The sequence below is a fragment of the Argiope bruennichi genome, chromosome 1, assembly GCF_947563725.1.
Source record: "Argiope bruennichi chromosome 1, qqArgBrue1.1, whole genome shotgun sequence".
NCBI classification, from domain to species: domain Eukaryota; kingdom Metazoa; phylum Arthropoda; class Arachnida; order Araneae; family Araneidae; genus Argiope; species Argiope bruennichi.
The window spans coordinates 127,830,006-127,852,995 of NC_079151.1; the positions used below are offsets into that span (position 1 = coordinate 127,830,006).

At 32.0% G+C, this 22,990-nt stretch overlaps 1 protein-coding gene across 3 annotated transcripts in view; it reads right to left on the bottom strand.

Moving 5' to 3' along the window:
• The window catches only part of LOC129977480 (homeobox protein cut-like 1), an 826,328-nt gene that overhangs the window by 69,827 nt on the left and 733,511 nt on the right, over positions 1-22,990 (bottom strand). For all 3 annotated transcript variants that reach the window (XM_056090683.1, XM_056090600.1, XM_056090770.1), the window contains one exon: positions 8,538-8,605. In XM_056090683.1, coding sequence (XP_055946658.1) covers positions 8,538-8,605 — 68 coding nt within the window. The remainder of the gene's footprint in view (positions 1-8,537; positions 8,606-22,990) is intronic.

Consider the following 22,990-nt stretch of genomic DNA (forward strand, 5'->3'; position numbering starts at 1 on the left):
ACTTATTTCTAAATGTACAAAGAGGTGCCGACCGTAAAACTGTCAAAGAACTCTTTTTTTTTCTTTCGTTCTTCTTAAATGTCTTCTTCAGTCACCAGCAGAGTTGGTTCATTACAATTGAGACTCATCGACGGTGACAATGACACATGGTGGGTGATAATGATGACTTGTCAAATGGAGATTCGAAAGATAATGAATGGCTAAGTTACGGATAACAGATACTTCAATCCGGATGTTGTAATTGGGAAATATGGCTGGGGAAGAGGTTCGGATCGGCATTCCCGCCGAAAGAGAGCAGCAATTGAAAAAGGTTCCATGCATGAATTAAAAGAATGTGCAACATTTTACCTTTTAATTCCTGTTTTCGTAAAATTTATTTTAAAATGTTTTTTGACTTTTATTTTTTTGAGTAAATTATGGAAATAATGCTTTAGAAAATAATATTTTGAATTGTTGAAAATCGGCAACATGGAACTTCAATTTAAAAAAAATAAAAACTAGGAATTTTGATGAATATTGACTTAAATGTTATTTCTCAAGTAAAAAATTTTAAATCAACATTGCAGAATAAGAATGATTTTTTTTCATTATTACAGATAAAACAAAAAAGACATGCAGTCATAGCTGAAAATATCATTTTTTTTTTAAATCAACACTCGTCTTGCTATGAAGATATAAATTGTTTTATATTTTCATCATGAATCCTATTAGTAACAATAAGTATTCTCATAATATTTTAAAAAATAAAATTAAATATTTTGTAAAAAGGCAGCATTCGGCAGTAAAGGCTTGAATATCACGTTGAAAAGAAAAATGACATTTAAATATTAAGAAAAGTTTAATCTTTCTAAAGTTCTCATGCACCTTTCTCATAAATATTTTAAACATTAACTTTATTGATATGGCAATATTGAAAACAAAGAATCAATGAATTGCATACGTATTTTACATTGTTTAAAATATAATCAAGCGCAATTAAATTGTTCCTCAAACATTGAAAGATAAAACTTTTTTTTTTTGGAAAAAAAATATTGTTTAAATGATTGATTAGAAATTTGAAGTAATAATTTACATTAATTATTTTTAGGTAAAATTCAAAAAAAAAAAAAAAAAAAAAATCTGAGTTCATTTTAATTGTGAAAACGAGAAATTAGAAACTGATTAATATTTTGTTAATTTAGCATATTTCAAGTGTTATTAATTTCATTTAATTCATAAAAATAAAGATAGAGATATTTAGATTCTTAAAATTCAACGGAGCGAACAGTGGTGTAACGAGGGAAATGGGCGCCCGGGGCATGTCCTTTTTTTCCCTCCCTTCGAGATATTTCTTTTAAAAAATGAAATAAATACACTAATGTTTTATTCCGATGGCGTCCTATAAGATCAATATCCTACCTCCCTTCCGCTATGTCACTGATAGAAAATTATTACTTATAAATAAATTATACTATTTTTTTTATTTTGAATTTGAGGGGGGGGGGATTATCAAAATACAAATCTGATTTAAAAATCAAATTTTCAAAAAATCCTTAGATTTTAAAATAATTTCTTCATGTATACTAAAATTTGTATCTTGCAAATAAATGTGATAATCTTGATCTTTATTGATTGAAACTGTGTTTTAATCAATCAATAAAGGTCAATTTGCTTTAAAGAGGTCAGTTCCTGTGTCACCTGTTTGCATTATGTCTTGTAAGTTATTCATAAATCAGACGCAAAAGAATATATATAACAAAATACAATTTAAAATAAAATCCAAATATTATATCGCACTTGAAATAAATAAGAATAAATCATCTTTTGTTTCTAATAAGTTTCAATAAAAAAAAATGCATCAAAAAGAACTTTAAATCATTATTAGTATATTAGTCAAGTAAACAAACGGTAAAATGTCACTAAATAAATTTATTGTTTTTGATATTGAATTAGCAATATATTAATGTGATTTCATGTTCCTTCGCAATCTGCAGTTCGAGAATTTACGTTACAACTTAGAAATACTTAAAAGGGAATTGAATAAAATGAGTCCCTATTTTTCACTGAAGTAGAATGAATCCAAGTTATGAAAGAGGGGTTGGACCACTTTTCTCGATTTCATGTGATGGCACCGTCCCAGAATCATTTACAGAAACACAAATGCTCGGACATTTCATAGGGAAGAGTCGACTATAACAGACCAGCAATTAATTCCAAAGGAAACACAAAATGCCTGTCTGTAATGTGCAATAAATCAAAAGCAATACATAAATAATAATACAAACTTGTACGTCGTATGGGCTGATTTTTCGCACACTTATTATTTCTCCGCAGTCATAACGGAGAAAACCTTCTAAATTCTTTATTTGAAAATGGAGCACCTCACAAGTGGAGCATATTACAAGAAACCTCCCCCCCTCCATCACTCCCCAACCTATCCCTTCCATACTTTATGCCCAGCTTTGACTGCCCCCATGTGACTTAGTCGAACGGACCGATTCACGAGATATTTTCACTCCCACCAAAAGAGGATATAAAAAATTTACTAAAAGTGAGCATTTGCTCGATTTTTTTTTCTCGGCTTTTACCATACTTTACACCCCTCACATTCGATATGGCTGTTAGTGGACTCCCTCCTCCTCCCCTTAAAAGAGATCTCGTTTTTGGAACAGGGCGGTAAGTGTACAAAATAAAAGTCTGATATAGATATACAAGGAAAAAGGCATGTCAGGTCATGCCCAGGGCATGTATAGGGACCGTGAAAAATATACCTGGGCATCCATACAGCTATATCGCCTGTTTCCTTTTTGATTTGCCCATCCACCCTAAGCCCCTCTTTTCTTTTGTAGTCTGTGGGTACAAGAATTTATCTTGGCGTTGAATTTTTCAAATAGAGGTATCTTGGCGGGATTGAAGTTATTGATAGCGAGTCGCCAGGATGCGGGCTTCATTAGTTATTTAAGCAGATTGTCCCCTGGACGGTTGGGAAGGAGTACTTTTGCCCGCCAGCCTGCGCCGTTCCGAAGGTGGTTTCAGGGATAGAAGAGGGCATTTTTATCCTCCGGTCGGCCATTTGCACGCCATTTTCACGCCAATCTCGGCCTCTAATCCAATCAAAGGCCGAAAACGGCAGACCGAACCCTCCAGCTAAAGCGATACCTTTTCCCTTCCCTTCGTTTTTGCTATCTTAATGCGTTTCCTTGGGAAAGAAGTATTGTCACGGCTTTTACAAGAGTGATTTGTACCATATTCTCCTGCGTGAGTTTAATGCATTTATTTATACATACGTAGAGCTTTGTTGTAAAATTTCTATGACAAGCCATTTACTCAGGAAAGGGCTTTATTGGATGGGAGGTTGATAAAACATATACGGGATCTTGCCATAAAAGAATATTTAACAATGAAGAAATATAGAAAAAATTATTTATTTATAAGGGTTTATAAGTTCGTCTTCTTAAAATATGTAATGATGGTGTTCATTTGCTAAATATAATTTTTAAAATAGAATTTCTAACAAAATTACTCAATTTTCATAAATTACAACAGATGTCGCTATGAGCGTAGAAGTTTTTGTAGATTAATAGAGATTGATTTAAATAAAATATTCCAGGCATTAACAGGCATTTCAATAATCCCCCCCTCCCCTTTTCTATCTTCAATGTCGATTCAAGCAGCATGAATCATTTCCGGGGAACGGAACATAAATCATATTTATAAAGCACATTTATTCATTTTCATTCCTGATAGAATTTCCGATAAATGAGAATTTATCTGCAGAATATCTGCATATTTACAGAAAATAATATACATCATATTTCGAATCACCCATTTCAGATCCTTAGTCTTTTTTAAACTTTCTTTCATATTATTCTATCTCTCAAGATAAAAATTACTGGTTTATCTGCTAAGATTTGAATTGGGAAAAAAAGGCAAATTTTTCTATCATGCACGGCCATAAATGTTTCTTTACATATTACAGTCATAATCCAGGCTTATTAAATGAAAATGTTTCATAGTTAAAATACAATATTGTAATAGTATCGATAATAATATATGCAGCAGTATGCATTTTTAACAATATTTAATAATTATATGATTTATACAATATAAACAATATTGTATAATATTACGAAACAATATTGTATAATATTGAGGATCAATATTGTATAATATTGAAAAACAATATTGCACAACATTAGATGCTACTTTGGATTATTAGAGTTAGGCTTAAAAGAGCACAATGTAACACTGACCGATAAGCAGTAAAAGTTGGTCTTAGCTTTCAAAAATATCTCTTTTGAATTTTTATTGTTTTTTTTTAACAATGCAGGGTTAAGTGGAAACTTGACTAACGCATTTGGAAGGAATTCCGAAATACTGAATGATTTAGCCAATAAGGTAACATAAAATTTAAATACAGCCTTAAGGCAGACACATCCGCATTAAATGATACTGTTTAGATGATATAATGTTATGTTTTATCACTCATAAAGTGATAAATAAAAAAGAATACTGTAAGATAATTATAAACAAGCGATTGTCCCGGCGAAATTTTAATACTTTAATGGTATATACCTATCCATATAAAGAGGCGAAAAAAATCTTTTGGTAAGGTATTTGCATCGCATGCAATGCAAAAAAGGAATTTTTTTTAAAAAGCAGCTTTTTTTTCTCTTTAATCAAGTTTCAAATCTCTACTCAGCATTGCTTTAAAATACTTACTAATTGTTGATTATTCCCAAAAGTTGAATGGAAATAATAAAATGGATATAAATAAGAGCTCTTTCCGGTCGTGAAAAATAAATACTTCCATATTTCTTCAAAGCAGCCCTAACGAGGGGAAACAAAAGCTCCCAATTCATCAAATCGAGCGTCAAAATAGTCGCACTTAATTGGATATTAAATGGCTCGATCCACGAGAAGTACACGACACAATAAAGTTCGCAATTGACGAGCGATCCTTTTCGCAGAAGGAGCGACACCTCGGGAGGGGAGGACGTAGAAGAAAATTTATAAGCACCCCAAGACACTTTCCCAAGAACCGAGTATCAATCGTTGCTCGTCTTGACGTCGATTCAATGCCTGCTCGTTAAATAAGAAGGGTTGCTCATTTCATCGATAAATGTTTCCTGATTTCCTGGTAAATATTTATGGCTCATTGAAAGGATGGCTTGATGAAAAGAGGAGGCAGGATTGATTGCAAGACTCGCCAATCTGCACGGTTTTGTGAAATTTGGATTAATGTGCAATCAAGAAAGCTGTCGAGCAATTATTGTTTCTGTAGGGTAATCTCATTAAAATATAAGTGTTCAGCGGCCAATTAAAAAATTATTACTGAGCTCTAAATGAAACATAATTTCATATACATACTATTTAAACTATATTAAATGGATTTATGAAGAACTTAAGAAAAATGCAAGTTTCTATTTCCATTAACAGGGAACATGAGTGGCTATATTAGCTGAATTTGGACAGTTAAATAAAACTTATTAAAAGAGAATTTTACGGAACTAATTAAAATTTGATGTACACAAAAAAATCATTTAAATGCAGTTAAGTTTCATTTTAAACATTTAACGGGATTTTTAGACATGCAATTCACTTGCTGGTTTTACAACTCAGAACTTTGTTTTAAAAATTTCCCTCCTTTTATTTAAACTTTTTGCCTTTTTTAAAAATTTAGCTTACAGAAATATGTTCAATATGTTTCTTTTCAACATGTTGTATCAAACTTATTCAAAAAACGACATGATCGATAGTAGAATCCATTAAGTCTCTATTTGTCTGCCTGTTATGTAATGGCATAGGGGAAATGCGTCTTCCCCGTGATTGGGCGTCCCGGGTACAAGTCCTGGTTCGGGCATGATTTTTTTTTAACCTGTGTTCTATCTGTGAGGTGTGTGAAAGAGTCCCCCCCCCCCACCTATAAAAAGGGGTTGTGCAAGCGAGTGTGTGAGTGTCATCTTTATATGAGTTAGAAGATTACTTCTGCCCTCGGGTGATCAGAGGCTTTTACCCTCAGAAGCTGCTAAACTAACTCGGCTTAAATTCGCTGATTTCGACAAGTGCCTTAAGTAACAACAACATGGTACTTCAACAAGACTAAATAATCTATATTTACAGGGAACATAAGTGGTATTAAATGACCATACAAGCAAAATACACAATGATTAAGACCAGGCAAAGGAAAATATGCATAATTCTGATTAACACAACTTTTTGTAGCGTAAGTCAGGTATATTAAGTTAGATATTAAAATCTGTAAATGTTAAATATATTTTTTGTATTAAAATATTCATTAAATATTGCTTTGCCAATCACAAAAATCGTTCCCTTTTTATGTTTATTTTTCTATCCAGCGCCAATTTTGCCTCTGGTGGCAAAAATGCAAAATTGTATGCTCATATACATTATAAATCTATCCTCCACAATGTAAATATTATATATAAAAGAGCGTTAGCACTAGGCTTAGAATTCTCTTTGCAACTGAGATTTTTATATTTATATAAATCTCAGTTAATAAATATTTATATAACTATCATAACCCAAAATAATGAGATGGATTCATGCTTAATGCGATACTTGTCAAATGTACAGTGCCATTTTAACTTAGGAAACTCTTTCCATTGATCTTACAATAAGAAAAAAAAACAATACACAGCGAAAGACAACATGCAATTCAATGTTTGACGACATGCCTACTTATGATTAGCATGAGATTATGATATCAAAATATCATCGTGATTCACGATTCTATCAGTTCAATAAAATAAATTCCAACGTTGGAAAAATGCGTCGGTTTATTACTTTTGTCCTGAATATTAAAATGTGGACCACTCTAATGATTTTATAATTTTTGAATAATTTTATTTCCAAAAAGGAGGGGATATAAATTGCTATTTAATAACAATTTCCAAATTTTACGAATAGATTAGAAAATTGACTTAAAATTAAAAGGAAAAATATGAAAAAATCTCTGGAATTTCCAATCTAAAACTTGATTATCATTTAATTAAGAAATGGCGAAATAATAAAATACATTAGCGCATGAGTAATTTCAACGAAAATGCATAATTTTTGAATAAATATTTAAAGATTTATGATAAATATAACTAATAAACAGCATTTAATAAAGAAAAAATGCTGCTAGCGAAATCTTCGTATGCGAACAGATATTTAGTTAAATAGTGAAAGTTTAAGAAGATATAAACTAGCAAAGATAACAGAGAAAAACTTAATGTAATAAAAGAAAGTAAATAGGAAGGAAAATGTTTTGCCATTGTAGAAAATGCAAATAAATAAATAAATGAATACATAAATATAAATTTTTAATAAGCAGCTAAATTTGTGCAACATTTTTTTTTTGGGGGGGGGGGGTATTTGGGACATGTGACATAAAGATGTACTAGATTCGATTAAAATTCCACTATTTTCCATTTTAGTATAAATCGTCTCTGATTTTACTCTTGCTGCTGCTACATAGCTTTAGTAAATGAGTTGACTTTAATTCAGATATATAATTATCAATTTTTAATAACTCACATACATAAAAAAGCATATCTGCAGCAATGAGTACAATCACATAAAAATTTCTGCTCCTTTTTTAGCATGGCTGCTGATCTTGTAATGAGTTACGATACATAGAGACAGATCTGCAGCAAAAAGCAGTCACCTTAAAAGTTCCAGTTGTTATGTCTCTAGCATGATTACCTATACTATGATTACTTAAATGCATTTTAACGAGTCGCGATAAATAAAAACAGATCTGCAGCAACGAACGCAGTCACATTTAAATTCTATCTTCTCTAACAGGGTTAACATAACTCATGTTTTAACATGTTACGATACATAAAAGAGAGCATAAACGAAGTCGTAATTGTTATTAATAACAGCATTTAATGTGCACCAATATATACAATCAGACCTGCATCAACGAGCACAGTCACATAAAGACATCCGCTTCTTTTCTAGCATGGCTACTAACCTGTGAAAGCTATACGATACATCAATAGATCTGCAGCAAAAAGACTGACACTTTAAAAGTCTCAACTATTATATCACTTATCATGATTACTAGCCTTTTAACGAGTTACGATGAACAAAAACGGATCTGCAGCAAAGAGCAGTCACATTAAAATTCTAGCTTCTTCTATAACACAAACTTACTAAAATATTCATGTATTACAAGACTGTAGCAATAAGCATATAAAGGCAAGACTGTAGTAATAAGCGTATATTAAAAGTCTTAAGTTTTGTTAATTACCAACCTTTTAACTAGTCATGATACATGCAAAAACAGATATGCAGCAGTCAGCACAATCACATTAAAATTTCCGCTTCTTCTCCAACATGGTTACTCAAATTTTAAAATATTACATGTATAAGGACAAGTTTGTAGCAAAAAGCACACGTTGAAAGCCTTAATTGTTGTTAATTACATTTTAACGTGTTATGATATATACAAAAACAGATCTGCAGCAAAGAGCGCAGTCACATTAAGACAACAACACGGAATCAGGAATTCTGTTTATGGAAGAATCAAGCGAGAGCAGACTTACCTGTACAATGGACTCTTCTTTGTCTTCAAACTCCCTGACCTTCTCCCGCAACAGTTTGATTGTCACCTCTGCAAAGATAAGGAACAGATCATAAATATAAACTTTCTCTCGATGTCCCAGAAATGGATGATTTTTATTCCGTTATAAATTTTACGGCTGAAAGACGGATGGAAAAAAAATAATAAATAAAAGACTTAAAATTTAGTATCCATTGGGCAATTGAAAATCACATGCAGTAAAAAAAAAAGAAGAGCAGATAAATACATGCTATAAAAAACTCAATTCAAACAGTATGCATGAATAGGAGTAGATAGAGCACTGATTTGAAAATATTCTTTTAAAGTTGCAAAAGTAGTATTATCTTTCGACTAAACCCTCAAAGAATGTGCTGACAGTTGAAATGAAATGCGAAAAACAAAAGTTTGCACAGAAAAAAAGTTTTAGTCAACAACAGGCTGATTTCATTCCATAAAAGTTTCATTTCAAACTATTCTCAATCAATTACTAAAGTTAAAACTAAAGGATATATATTATATCTGATTTTAAAAAGAATGAAAAATCAATAATAAACTTAATATAAATGTTTGTGGAGCAGTTTCATTCAATCACTATTCACTCTGCTTCTTCAACATTGTTAACAAACATTAGCATCTGCTCTTCTTCAACATTATTAACAAACATTAGCATCTGCTTTTCTTCAACATTAACAACAAGCATTAGCATTTGCAATAGGTTAAGAATTATCTTATTTAAGGAATTATAAACAAAAATTAAATTTATTCTTAACTAGCATCATTAATTAAACTTAACTGAATATTTTCGATGTGGTACAATAGATTAAAAACATCATTCGCCAAATAAAATCGCCAAAAGTGATAAAGGACATAACATTAACTATTGTGAATTTTCAATTAATTACAATAAAAAGGAAAAACAAACATTTATACTAAGAAAACACTTTTTATTTTCTGAGAAGTTAACAGTTTTTAATATAAATTAATTTCAAATATTACATGTGGTTAAATTTTACGAAACAAATCATTTCATACTTTTGCTTCCTATTCTATATTGCTAAAACCGATTTCAAACAATTTTATGAAGCAATATTTCCCGCTAACAATCCCTATTCATAAATTTTTATTCAACGGAAATTAGCGTGCATTAATTTAATTAAAGCTGATAATTATTACTTAATATTTCAGGAAGACCCGAGTCACAGGGCGCTGAAGTTGATCGATAATTCATCTTCATCAAATTAAGAGCAAAACACAAACGATGCGCCTCTTCAACACAAACCGGAAACGAACTGCCATTAGTTGCTCAAAACGGCAGAATCGTTTGCACGTTGTATCAAAAACACACGACATGATGCCTGCCGCTCAACTCCACTAATTATTCAAATGACTAAGAGTGGAAGAATAAATCCATATTAAATTTTCGCAGAATCGCGGCTTATTAGTAAATAGATTCGATGTCTCCCTGCAGTTATTTATCTATTTTTTTCCTCGCGTCCAGCATCTTTCTCGGTGGCAAGTGGAAACAAATAAGGACTTGCAGAAATTCCTCTCATTCGGCGTGAAAACCGGCGTTCTGAAAACTGAAGCCAACCCCATGGGGATATCCAGCATAGGAAAAGGAACACAGACTTCCCATTAACTTCTTCCTGCCAATTAAGCAACTACAAAAATGGTGACAGATTTATAGGTATTACCAACCATAATGGCCAACGAAATCGCTTGAACGTTCCCTACACTATGAAAGGGGGGAGGATAATATAATAGCTAAAAAGAAACATAAGGTGTACACTCAGAGGGGTGGGGGACGGCAGCAAAAATGATATCGCGGAATAGCTGGCAAAAGGGATTCAGCCAATCATGACTGCACAAAGAACATTGGCAAGCCAGCTCCCCTAGCATATGGGTTGGAATAAAAGGGGGCTGAGGAGGAATGCTACTCGAGAGAAAAAGAAATATTAAAGGGGCTGAGGGGGAAGGGAAGACCATGCCAGAGGGGTGGGCGAAGAGGTGTAAGTAGCGATAATCTCAAAAACTCCCTTTTTATAGCGAAGTGATACATGATGGCTATTACCAACGTCATTTACCGATTATTGATCTTTACGGACAAGTAGACTTAGCGGCCAGCTGCATATCTCATTACGAACGCCACTGGCGAAGGGGGTGATGAGGAAGAAAGGGGTGGAGGGGGAAATCCGTAAATCGTTATTGACGCCCCCTCCTAACATTCTTTATGGCGTTTGTTATGATATTATATCCCTTTTCCGAGTGTTTTTCTTCGAGCCCTTTTAAGTTCGAAAGGGTAATAATCAATTGATCAGTGGCAGCGCGATTACCCTTCTGTTGCACCCCCCCCCCTCCCTCAGCGTTAAGTTCTTCTGCCAAACAGCAGCACACACTGTGGGAAATTCTCCTTTCTTAATGGTACTTTCATTTTAATGAGACTAGAGGAAGAAAAATCAGAAAGCAAAGGAAAACAAATGAATGCAAGAAGGGAGGGAGGGTGAAGAATCAGGGGGGTACGCAACAAATATTCTCCAGGATTTATTGGAAACAAGTTCATGATATGTTCCATTCTCACAGTCCCTTTAATTTCATCGTAGATGCTTTTGGCCAGCAATGTAAGGGGTGGAATGCGATGCATTTGAAACATAAAGAAGAAAGTATAATGTAATCCTTAATAATTTATGTGTTGCAGGAAATAAAGCAAATCATGGATAAAGAAACAAAAAGCAATAAGGATGTCAAATCATGTGTTGAATATTTTTAAGACTGAATATATTAAATATTCTCTATAGTGCATCAAAAACTTAAGAATCTAATTCAACAAAAATATTTCATTCATTTTCAGTTATACCCTTCTATTTTAAACAAGAATAGTGATTTAATTTTTTTTAATAATTTTATTACATTTTATATAATAAGAGAGGAAAAACGGAATTCAGTTTTCTGAATTTCTATACCATAAATTTAAATATTTGTTGATTAAAAGATTTCAACTTAAAAAAAAGAAGAAATAAAAAAAAATGTACGATGTTTTCCGAGGACAAAGGAATTAAATTACATCAAAGATATTATTATATGATTAGACAAAATTTCCACTTAAGCTGTTTCGAAATATTAGAATACTTTATATAATATAATTTTTAAGCTCAGAAGAAAGAGTACTTAGAGATGAAATAAGTTCAAAATGATCTAAACTAGGTTTTATTAACTTTCAAGATAAGCTTAAAACACAGGTTAAGCTGACTAGTCAATGGAATTTAAGTAAGAATCATTAGCTGTTTGGCAGGTAAAGAGAGATTATGCTATCAGTATAAGGTGAGAGTAAATCATACATATAAGGCAGTCGAATAAACTATATTTGAACAGTTTACTATACAGTGACACGCATTCACAGAGCCGGTTTTACCATTAGGAGACCCTAGGCGATCGCCAATTGTCGCCACAAAAATTGTAATTCGGATTCCTTTCTTAAGAAAACAAGCATTGTATGAGCTTAAACTATGACTGTAAATAATTATTAAGACTTAAAATAGACTTTACGATAAATAATTATTGAGACTTAAATTACAAATCAATAAGTATTACTTAAAACTGCTATTTTTCCCTCATTGTATAGATTAAATCTTTAATTACAAACAAAATATATATGTTATATCAAATTTGATTATACGATTGTTTAATTATATTTTGTTTATCCCGTGAATATGTAAATATATATTAACAAAAGCGTGTTGTTGCTTCTTTATTAATACTTAGGAATGTCATAAATTAACTCTATCATCCAGACTTACTTTTCAATAAAATTCTTTTGAAAGAAAATCTACTTCTACTTAAGCCTCAGGACAAAAATGGGGCTCTAGCATCGAAACTCAAACTCGAACCGAAAGAATACGTAAACAGGGTTGTTATTCGTATGATAGTAATTTATGTCATTAAATTTGTTTTCTCAATAAATACTAATTTACGAATCCATATTTAAAAACACGCGAATACTTTTTGTTCTAAACGTTCCAGGAGAATTTTACAAAGATCTTAATAGAAAAAATTTCAAGGAAAATAAATCTTCCTGTGGAGAGAACAAAACAACAGTGTAGGATTAAAAAGCTTTCATAATTTTCCAAGTACCAAAAGTTCACCAATTTGAAAAAGGAAAAAAATTAAAAAAAAAAAATACACCTACAGGAGAAAGAAATTGTTCTTTTGAACTAAAAATCACTTCAAAAAAGCAAGTGCATACTTCCGTTTCCATCCTCCGCAAGCACTTCGTACCCACGGCGTTGTTTACTATGCTGAAGACCAAAAGACTCAGCAAACAGACGGGACAAAAGAGATGGCATTAGCATATTTGTCCTTATTTCCCTGAGTTATTCGTCACGATCTTTCCTGGCCGGGAAAACAGAGTCAATCTGTACCCATAATAACCCTCGCACCCAATGACCTGAGGTCCGCAAGGGACTGCGCGTCCAAAAATAAACCGACCTGTGGAAAGAAGCCGAAAAAACAAGCGAAAAGGTAATTGAATTAAAAGAGCAGAAAGCAAAATCTTGTGTAGAAAGAGAACGAGATCTCCGGTTGAATAACCATTCACCGAGTGCAGCAGCAAGCCATTCGCTATTCAAAACAGTGACGCAAGGCAGGAGGGAGGACACGTCTGAACGTTTGTTCGCCGAGTCGAAATAACGCATTAGAGAACAATTGAGCGTGGAAGTTGAGTTTCACTTCAATCCATGTTTGACGTAAATATCCATCACCTATGGCCGTAAAGCATTTGCATTAGCATCGGTGGAATTGATTGAGCATGAGTTTATTTCGGTACTGTTCTCGGAGGTCTATTTATTCAGGACTACATATCGGAGAGGACTTTTCAAGGTTCTTCATCTTTTTCCGAGTGTGGAGGACGGATGAAGAAAAAAGTTTGGGTCGTTTGGGAAAGAAACCATAAATTTGCTTGGACAATCTGTTTCCAGAAGTGAGGTATTCACAGAAGCTTTTGTCTTCCTCGGATATTAAATATCAATGCGAAGATAAATTAAGAGTGTTACGGTTTTCAGCAATGCGCCTAAAACGTAACTTTTAGTTTATTTTCATATTGTGTTAGAAGCTGTAAATGTTGGCGAAACGATGTATATAGATATCGTGATTTTCTCTTGTATTCAGTAGATCACATCGATTTCCTTATTTGGGGAATGTTTTTTAAAAAAATGTTTCATGTTTTAAAGACAAATGTAGCAGAATTTTTCAATAAAGGAAATGCTTAATACATAAATGTAGTGGTAAAGTTAATCATGGAATAATAGAAATAAATGAAAGAATTGACGATTTTAAATTATAAACAAAATAAAGTCAGGAGGGATAATGCAATTGAAGCGTGAACTAGAAACGCAATCATAATAAATAACAGAATACAAGGAGCAAAACAGTAATAAGTAGCAAGAAGCGCTCAGAAAAAATTTGCTTAACTGTTAGCTTGAGCTCAAATCAGATGTTCACCGTCACCCGGCTTTTAATGATAAGATGAGAAATGGTAAAACTACATTATACAGGATGTTTCTAAATTGATGCGACAAATTTTAAGCACAGGGCAGGCATATATAAACAAGTAATTTTTACAATAGAATATGAGATCGCAGACTAGAAGGCAGTTGTTGGTTGTCAGTTAATTAAATAAAGAAAGAACACACCAGATAAAATATACAACATAGATTAAATGGGATGTAAATTTACAATATCACAACAACAAAGTCGTACGAATAACATCAATCGGAACGTGTACAGCTTGAGAGAGTATGTCCTTTGAACAATTACTTTAATTACTCTAAAGATTTAGTGTTGAAACTGTGTCCACTTGCCATCTGCCAACAACGTATGGCATTCAATGTTGTTCATCTTGCAATTGCGTTGTTGCACGGAAGAAAATTTTATATTCTATTAAATCTTCAATACATCTTTTAAATTATGTATCTTTTTCTTTTATTTAATTCGCTGGCGAAGATCTTTCCGCTCTCCGATTCATATGCTATTGCAAAACGAACTTGTTTTATATATGCCTGGTTCATCAGAAAGTTTGTTACATTATTTCAGAAACATTTTCAACGATGACGATAGTTAAATAAGAGTGATTTTACTTATTTCAATGCACTTAATCACCAATACTTCTTCACTGGTGTGACAACCCTGGATGGGCTCAGACCTTCCTCAAAATTCCATTTCATGCCGTTCTGTTCTTGGATCTTTCCAATTTGTCATCTTAATTTCAAGTCCTTTTCCAGTTTGTCTCCCTCATTTTCGTGTACCAAATGGTTCAGCCAAAGAAATCTTTAGTGCTTCGATTGCCATCCAATCTTATTAAAAATCCAACCCATTTAATTCTCTTTTTTATATAAATTTAATAATATTTGGTTCTTTAAATGGTTTCTTAATTTTCGAGTTTGTTCTTCTCCAATAATTATCACATTTAATTCTATAAAATATGTTTTATAAATTTCTTCTTTCAAATATTAGAGAGTATGTCTTATCCTTCTCATTCATTGCCCATGTTTCAGCAACGACTGTGAGTTCGGGCCTAATCAGAGTTTTGTAAAAGAGTAATTTGGTTTTTCTGAGTCACCGATGCTGCCTAGAGTAATTTCAATTATGGAAGAAATTTCTGATGAGTGAAAAAAAACACTGACGCTTTAAATAAATAATAAAGAACTTTTTTTAAAAAAATTAAAAATTTCATTAATTTCAGAATCAAGAAAAAAGACACTCTTTATTCGAAAGTCACAGATATTATATTTTCATTTTTATTTATATGCTTTACGATTTATATAAAGTAATGCCTTGTTTGCATAATGCATTATGATAGGCAATAATAAAACACATATCACAAAACTAAAACATAAAGTTTAGAACTTCAAAGAACGTATTTTTTATTTACTACATTCCCCGAAAAAAAAAAAGAAAAAGAAAATCCACGAATGGAAGATATACATATATTAAAAATTTAAAATCTGAACTTTTATAAATTCTAATCATCAGTATTATTGTAACTCCTCAGAAAATCACAGTCATAGACAAAAATAAATGCAAAGAAGTAATCTTCCAAAGTGTATTTTGTTATGTCACCGACCAAGTCAGAAAATGTGATGCTTGTTAAAAACTACTTGCTAACACGGATGACTCACATTTCGAAAGAGATTACCCAAGCAAATTTATGATTTCCTCTGGAAACGGGATGTGCGGATCCTCCACTTGAAATCGAAAGCGTGTGGGAATCATCGTTTGACAACTCTTGTTACGATTAATCGGAGCCCGATAGCCACTAAAAAGTCCTTTTTTTAGGTATCGCAGTAATGATCTCGATGCGAATTCATTAACTGATTAATTGCGTGACGTTCAATTAACAGCAAAGCTCACTCGGCAATTAAATATTTAAGCCAATGAAATTAAATGGGCGGAATATTTAAATTAATGAAATAAATGGTCAAATTGTTCAAGCCAATGAGATTTTGAAGGCAACAAACAGAAATATATTTTAATGACAGGAGAATTCATTCTTATTTTACAGTATGCCACGAAAGGTGGTTATTAAATTTTACAAATAGGTCAGGCATCCAGAGTCAAATTACATTGAAAGTAGAACATCGGAATTCCAGAGAAGACAAGGGTGCAACAGGTTTGTCAGTGAATGGAGACACTTGAAAAATATGCAATACAGATTTAATTTACAGAAGCACAACAATTTAATTGCATGAATAACAACATGCGAAGCGTGCATCGCTTCAAAAGGTAAGCCCTTTGAACATTTGGCGATACTAAAGATGTACTGATAGTATTCTATGCTATTTGCCAAAATCGCATCTGTCTTGTTGGTATGATTTGTAATACCATTACATATGTAGCTTAATTGTTCTGATATTGTAAATTAGCATTCGATTGAATCTAAACTGTGCATTTTGCCTGATATATCCTTTGCTCTAACTTATTTCACTGATAAAGAGCCGTCCTTTGTATTTTCGATCGAATTTTCTAATGCAAAAATGATTTGTTTCTATATGTCTCACTAAGTCTGTACACATCCCTGCAAGACAACTTGTAGATCTTAAGCTAAAGGTCCAGCGCCATATATGTAATTGTATACATTAACGTAAAATATTAGTAGAGCACAAATAGGGGAGTACTTCTATAGATTTCTTTAATGAAAATGCCATTAAGCAGATAGTGCTAATAATGTAAGCAAAATAATCCAAAATAATAATAAAAAAATATTTTGAAAAAAAAATATTTTGATTGAGATTTTAATTATATAACAAAAACATTTTTTATTTGTCACTGATTAATATTTAATTCCATTATACTATTCCGCCTCGTTATTTAAATGTATATTTGGATCCAAAATCATTTTTCTTGCTTAAGCTAGCTCAGAATCGAAAATCATTTATGAAGCCCTAGTATAGGATAAATAACAGAAAAGATGAAATATCAACAACATGAAATTTAAAATTTATAAGATCGTTTTATAATCAAACAGTTCTGATATAATGATTCCTCCTGGGATATAAGAAACAGGAAACTTCAGGCTTTTCTTTACCAGTTAATGTCATTTGAACCAATAATTACCTTCAAAATTTCTTAACAGCTACCATTTCAACATATCATACGTATGAATAGTATTCAACTAAATTTGACATATCTTCAGCAAAACTACTAATTGAAGTTATTTAGGGTGCTTCAATGATGGAATACCAAATCAACGATCCCTCTTTTTAATAATTTACCATTAATACATCTTTTTAATTCACTTCTTGCCACATATTTGTTTTATGTGAATATGGTTGCATCCTAGAAACTACAAATTAAAAAAATATTACATAATTTACTTCATTTATTTATATGTAATAATAATAACATACACCTTTTATTCGGTTATTATAGCAACAGTATTACACCACACATTTGAGAATGTTTTTTTCAAAAAACATTATCAAAAATTCTCATTAATGTAGCACACAAAATAATTATGCAATCAATTGTCTCAATCTGCTTTTAGGATCTCATGAGATGTATGAAAGGTCACACCTTTTCATTTCTGATTTCTTGCCAATTACGTTCTCATTTACGGGTCTTGGTAATTTTTGGCACCTCACTTAAGTATGTTCACCTCATCCATGAAGGCACAAAGAGAAACACAATAATAAAATGAAATTCTACCAAGTCCATTGTCGTTATTAGTGTCAAGGTTTGTTGTCCAATTAGTTAATTAACCGTACAATTTGTTAACCAACTACCTACAATATATCTGAGACATTTTAATCAAAAAACAATATTCAAATTATTGAAGAAACAAAAAAATAACAGCAGAAGAAACAGCGCAAATGAAATTTTCATACTTCCCACAAATTCTCCTACTTGTGTAAAGTATCAAAATTTCATTTTATGCCAGGAATACGAGTAAGTCAGATAGTTTTGAACGCAATAATGAAAAATGCAATTAATGATATCTGATGAAAAGTAAATAAAAAGTATTACCAATCTATTACTTTTCGACATAGTTGCAATTCATGTTAAGCCATTTGTCCCAATAATGAAGTAATTTGAAAATCCCGGTCTGATAGAGCGCCGTCGGCCTGTTTGAACAAATCGTCAGAAACAAACTTCTGATCTTCGAGGAACCTTTTCATAGCCTAAACTGATGAAAATCTGGGAATGCAGAGGCTATATGGAGGGTGCTCCAAAACTTCCAATTGAATTTTCTTCGTTTTCCACTGTTTGTACAAAAACTTCATGGATTTGTTTGGGAAGTATTGGAGCATCCCCCTTGGACATGGCATCTTCAGATTTTTTTTTATATATTTGGACCGGTTTGAAGAGGTTCCCCGGTGGTCAGAAGTTTGACTAACGACTACCTGAAACGGACCGGCGGCGTTCTATGACACCAGGATCTTTAAATTGACCCAGCACTTGGATAAATGCCTCGACATAAAATGCAGTTATGTCGAAAAGTGATAAATTGGCGATACTTTCATTTCTTTTTCATATTATTATTCATTGTATTTTTTTATTATTGTGTTCAAAATTCTATGCGTTATTTGATACCCCCCCCCCTTCTCCCTATAATTTGGTGGAATTTTCTTATGAAGCAAATTGGAGGAATTCATTAGCAATGATTAGCATGTTTTAGCGATACATTTTCGATGCCTGAGGTGAATATTTTTATAGTTTCTCTGTAGTTGTTTATATTTCTAGTGCAGAGATGTGACGGTAATAAAGAGATAGGATTTTTTTTTTCTAAATGTTGGAATCCTTGATACTTTCAATGGATATAAACTTTAGTGTTCAAATTTCTATGAGCTATTTGATACCCCCTCATATAATTTTGGTGGAGTTTCTTTCTGAAACAAATTAGAGGAATTCAATAGCAACGATTAGCATATATTAACAATACAATTTTGATGCCTGAAGAGACTATTTTTATAGTTTCTCTGTAGTTGTTTATATTTCTAGTACAGAGATGTGACGGTAATAAAGAATTCCTAAGAATTATTTTTCTAAATGCTGGAATTTCCCATACTTTCAATTGGTCTAAATAATAATCAACTTATAAATAAGCATTCTGGTTATTATAAAAACATTTAAACTCACTTCAAATCTTAAATTTATTTTAGATTTTAGGCCGATATGCATTCTTTCGTACAAAAGTTTACAATGTCAAAAATTGAATAATTAAAGTCACATTTTTATACATGCTTCCTACTTATATAATTGTTTTCACAGTACTTTTGACATATTATCCATAAATAACAATTTGAAATCGAAATAACATCACTGAAAACTTTATACGGTGATTGGATGAAACGCAAAATGATGCAACATATCCGCAGTAAATTTATAGAACTGTCTCGTTTCATCATTTAAGTCCAAATTTCTTCTAGATTTATGGATTCGAATGATTTTCGAAACACATATTTATTATTACACGCTAAAATCACGTTGTTTTGGGTAGACTGTCGTCGGCGCCTACAAAAATGCGTGGGCAACAAATAATAAAGATGTGTCACATTTTGAAGTTAGCAGCGTATAGGAGTGCCTGCCAAAATGAAAGTCTGAAAAATGGTGAAAACCCGTTTTTATTTACGATCATAGACTTTTAGTATTTAGTATAATAAGAATGAGGGGAAATAGTAAGAATTTGTAAAAAATAATATATTTAAATAAATTAAAAAACATTCTTTAAAAGTAGACATTTATTATTGTACTGAAAAGGAAAATTGTTTATTTTTAAATTTTTAAAATGATAATTATTGTTTCTTAATTTGGCTATCAGTTGGTATTACTGAAACGGAATCAAAATATAATGCAGTCAGTGATAATTGAGTTATAATTAACTGATAACTGTGTTCTGAGACTATTAAACCAGTATTTTGTAAACGAGAATATATAAATACACAACCTTTTTCAAATCCCCAATGCACCAGGAAACGAGAGAAATAAAATTCTATCATTAAATTCATGAAAGAAGATAAGCTGAATATAAGTGTTTGATTTAAAAGACAGCATAAGAGTTATTTCTTTTGAAAAATTCCCTTAATAAAATGTGTTTGGAAAATCTACTTTAATGAAAATTTGGAAAAGGAATTATTTTTGATTATAAGCAGTTGATAATCTTCAAAAACAAATTTGTATTTGATGCTACTTAATTATGAATGACACATGAGTGTGGATTTTTAAAATTATCAGATATCTATACACAACAAGGTAATCAAGTTTGTACCCAATTATGTACTCATCAAAATGCATGCCCATGCGCATAAAAATACATACCATTGCAGTTTTGATTTCTTAATTTAGTGAAATCTCTTTAGTACTGTGTCATTCTGCTTTAATTTTGATTGATTTCTGCTCATTTAAATTCAAATACAATTCCAAATCAAGATCTATAAAGCGTCATAGATTTTCATTTGGAACTCGAATAAAAATGGTTATATCATTTCTTATAGATAACATAATTAATCAAAAAATAGGATTTTAAATCACACGGTAGTTTAACTTCATAACACTTGTTAAGAACTTGTTGAAGGGTGAGATGTGGGAGGGTTTTGGAATTGAACGTAAAGTTGTCAGGTTTTATTAAAAAAAACATTTAAAGATATATATTTATTAAACAATTATTTATCAAGAATCCAAAAACAAATCAAAATGCAATCAAAACTAATCAATGTGGATAGTAAAAAATTCTTTCAAACTCATCAAAATAAAAGGGAAGGGGGAGGGGACAAATTTTAAGAACATTTTTAAAGAATAATTATAGCCCTTTAATGAATATTTAATTTTTGGAACTTTTAACACCTGATATATTTTTTAATTAATAAATAATGTCTGACACTACAAGCAAAATAATATACTAAAAGATTCTGAAATTTCATTAAAAAGTTAAAAATAAATCGCAAATATAAACAATATCAAAACAATGTAAAGCCAGAATATTCTAAATAATTCTGATCCTAAAATCCGACAGTGCATTTTTATCATCAGTATGTTGTTGCGGTATGATCTCTTTTGTACGACGCACTAAAAATGTTTTCCTGACTACATTTATTTATCGCTTTAGCATTTTCCTGGCAACATTTTCAATCATTCAAAAAATGTGTTGTCTTATTTATAGATCACATGATTCTTGAGAAGATTCGCGGCAATTATTTCCGAGGAACATCGAATCTGCGCATTACATCTGCCGGGAACCATTACCATATCTGTGTACAGAGGCATTTAGTTATCCTCACAAAAATCACAGCGGATTTCCGAATAATTTATTATTATTATTCATAAGAAAAACCCTTTTGTGCGCGGAGGGATGTTTGATTTCGTTTTTACGAGCCTCTTGATCATTGAAGGGAGGAAGACCTTCTTTCTTTTCAATACGACTTTTAATATGTCGCATGCAAAACAGGTAATCGTACGTGTCCTATCTTAAAAACTGAAGTCGAGTCGTAAATATGAGTATAGGACCGTATCTCAAATGCTTTCCCTTTGGAACAATGGGAATTGCACAAGGACATTCGGCTGTCAAACGCTCGGAATCATTGTTTGGGATGCTGGATTTTTTTCCCCCTCCTTCACTTTTTTATTTGCTTAATAACTCGAATTTCACTCTCTTCCCCCCTTTCCCCCCTGTCTTTTTCTGTTTGCCTCATTCTACTCCACTGGGAGTGATTGTTTTCGAACTTTGACGAATGGTTATGGCTCCGACATCCCTGGCTTCTTGATTGGTCGGTGATAGTTTCGATTTTATAGGCTGCTTTGCGCTTAAGGGAGATATAAATTATGTAGATGTAGAATGTACCATTTGTTCGGTACGTCCGCAAGCATGTTCGTTCGAACAGAAAAAAAAAAGAAAGAAAAAAAGGCAAAATGACATTTTTAGCATCGTTTTCTTACTTTAACAAGCGAGGATTCCACAGCCGCTACACAAATATGGAAACCGCATTTTACGATGATAATATTTCATTGCGTTTTCATTATTTATTTGTTTCCGCTTTCAAGGGAAGCAGACATCTTTCATCGGTGACATTTAAATGCATAATAGACAAGAGCGGCACGCAGTTATTTCCAATCTAATTGAGAATCAGAAATGCCAATCCTCCCCCCTCCCCTTTGTTTTATAAATGCGTTGCATCATATGAGAGTATTATTTCCATTTGAGACGAAATACAAACATTTCGCTTTTTAAAGCATATTTAATGCTAATATAACCAGAGGAAGTGTACTTAACTCTCATATTATCGGAATATGACGCGTTTTGTCTGTAAACTCACTGTAATAATACAGAAAATCGAGAATACATTTTGAAACTCTTTCCTTCACTCTAATACATGCAAGATATGACACAGATACACAATTTGTGTTACAAGACCACATACGAAATTTCATATGTCTAGCTTGTTTCTTTTTTTCTGTGTGTTTTTATTTTTCAGTTGAGTTAATTATCGATTATCGCTTTGACACACACACAAATAGACAGATGGACAGAAAGTCAGGTGAATTATCATTCGTTGAATATTGAGTTATTGCTTTGGCATGCATCTGGTTAGACAAAGAGACAGACAGTTTTGATAAATTTGTCCCAACTGTTTGATAGATTTGCTCCAAAATTTGGTATAGAGCTTTAATTACGTTGACAAAACATTTCTTAAACATTCCTTCTGTCTAGCTGGTAATGCCTTGTTTGTTGTCACATTTACATGTTTATGTATTTATAGACAGCATTTTATCTAAAATTTGACCTAGACATAAAATTTAAGGGTAAAGACTATATATTCAGTTTAATGTGTTCAGTTTCACCTCGTTTACTCACATACAAACAGATATAATTCCAAAATTGAATCTTCCCAGTTCAAAGGGGGGGGGGTAGAAGGGGGTAGCAAAACGTGGAGTTTCGTCAAAATCTTGAGATCG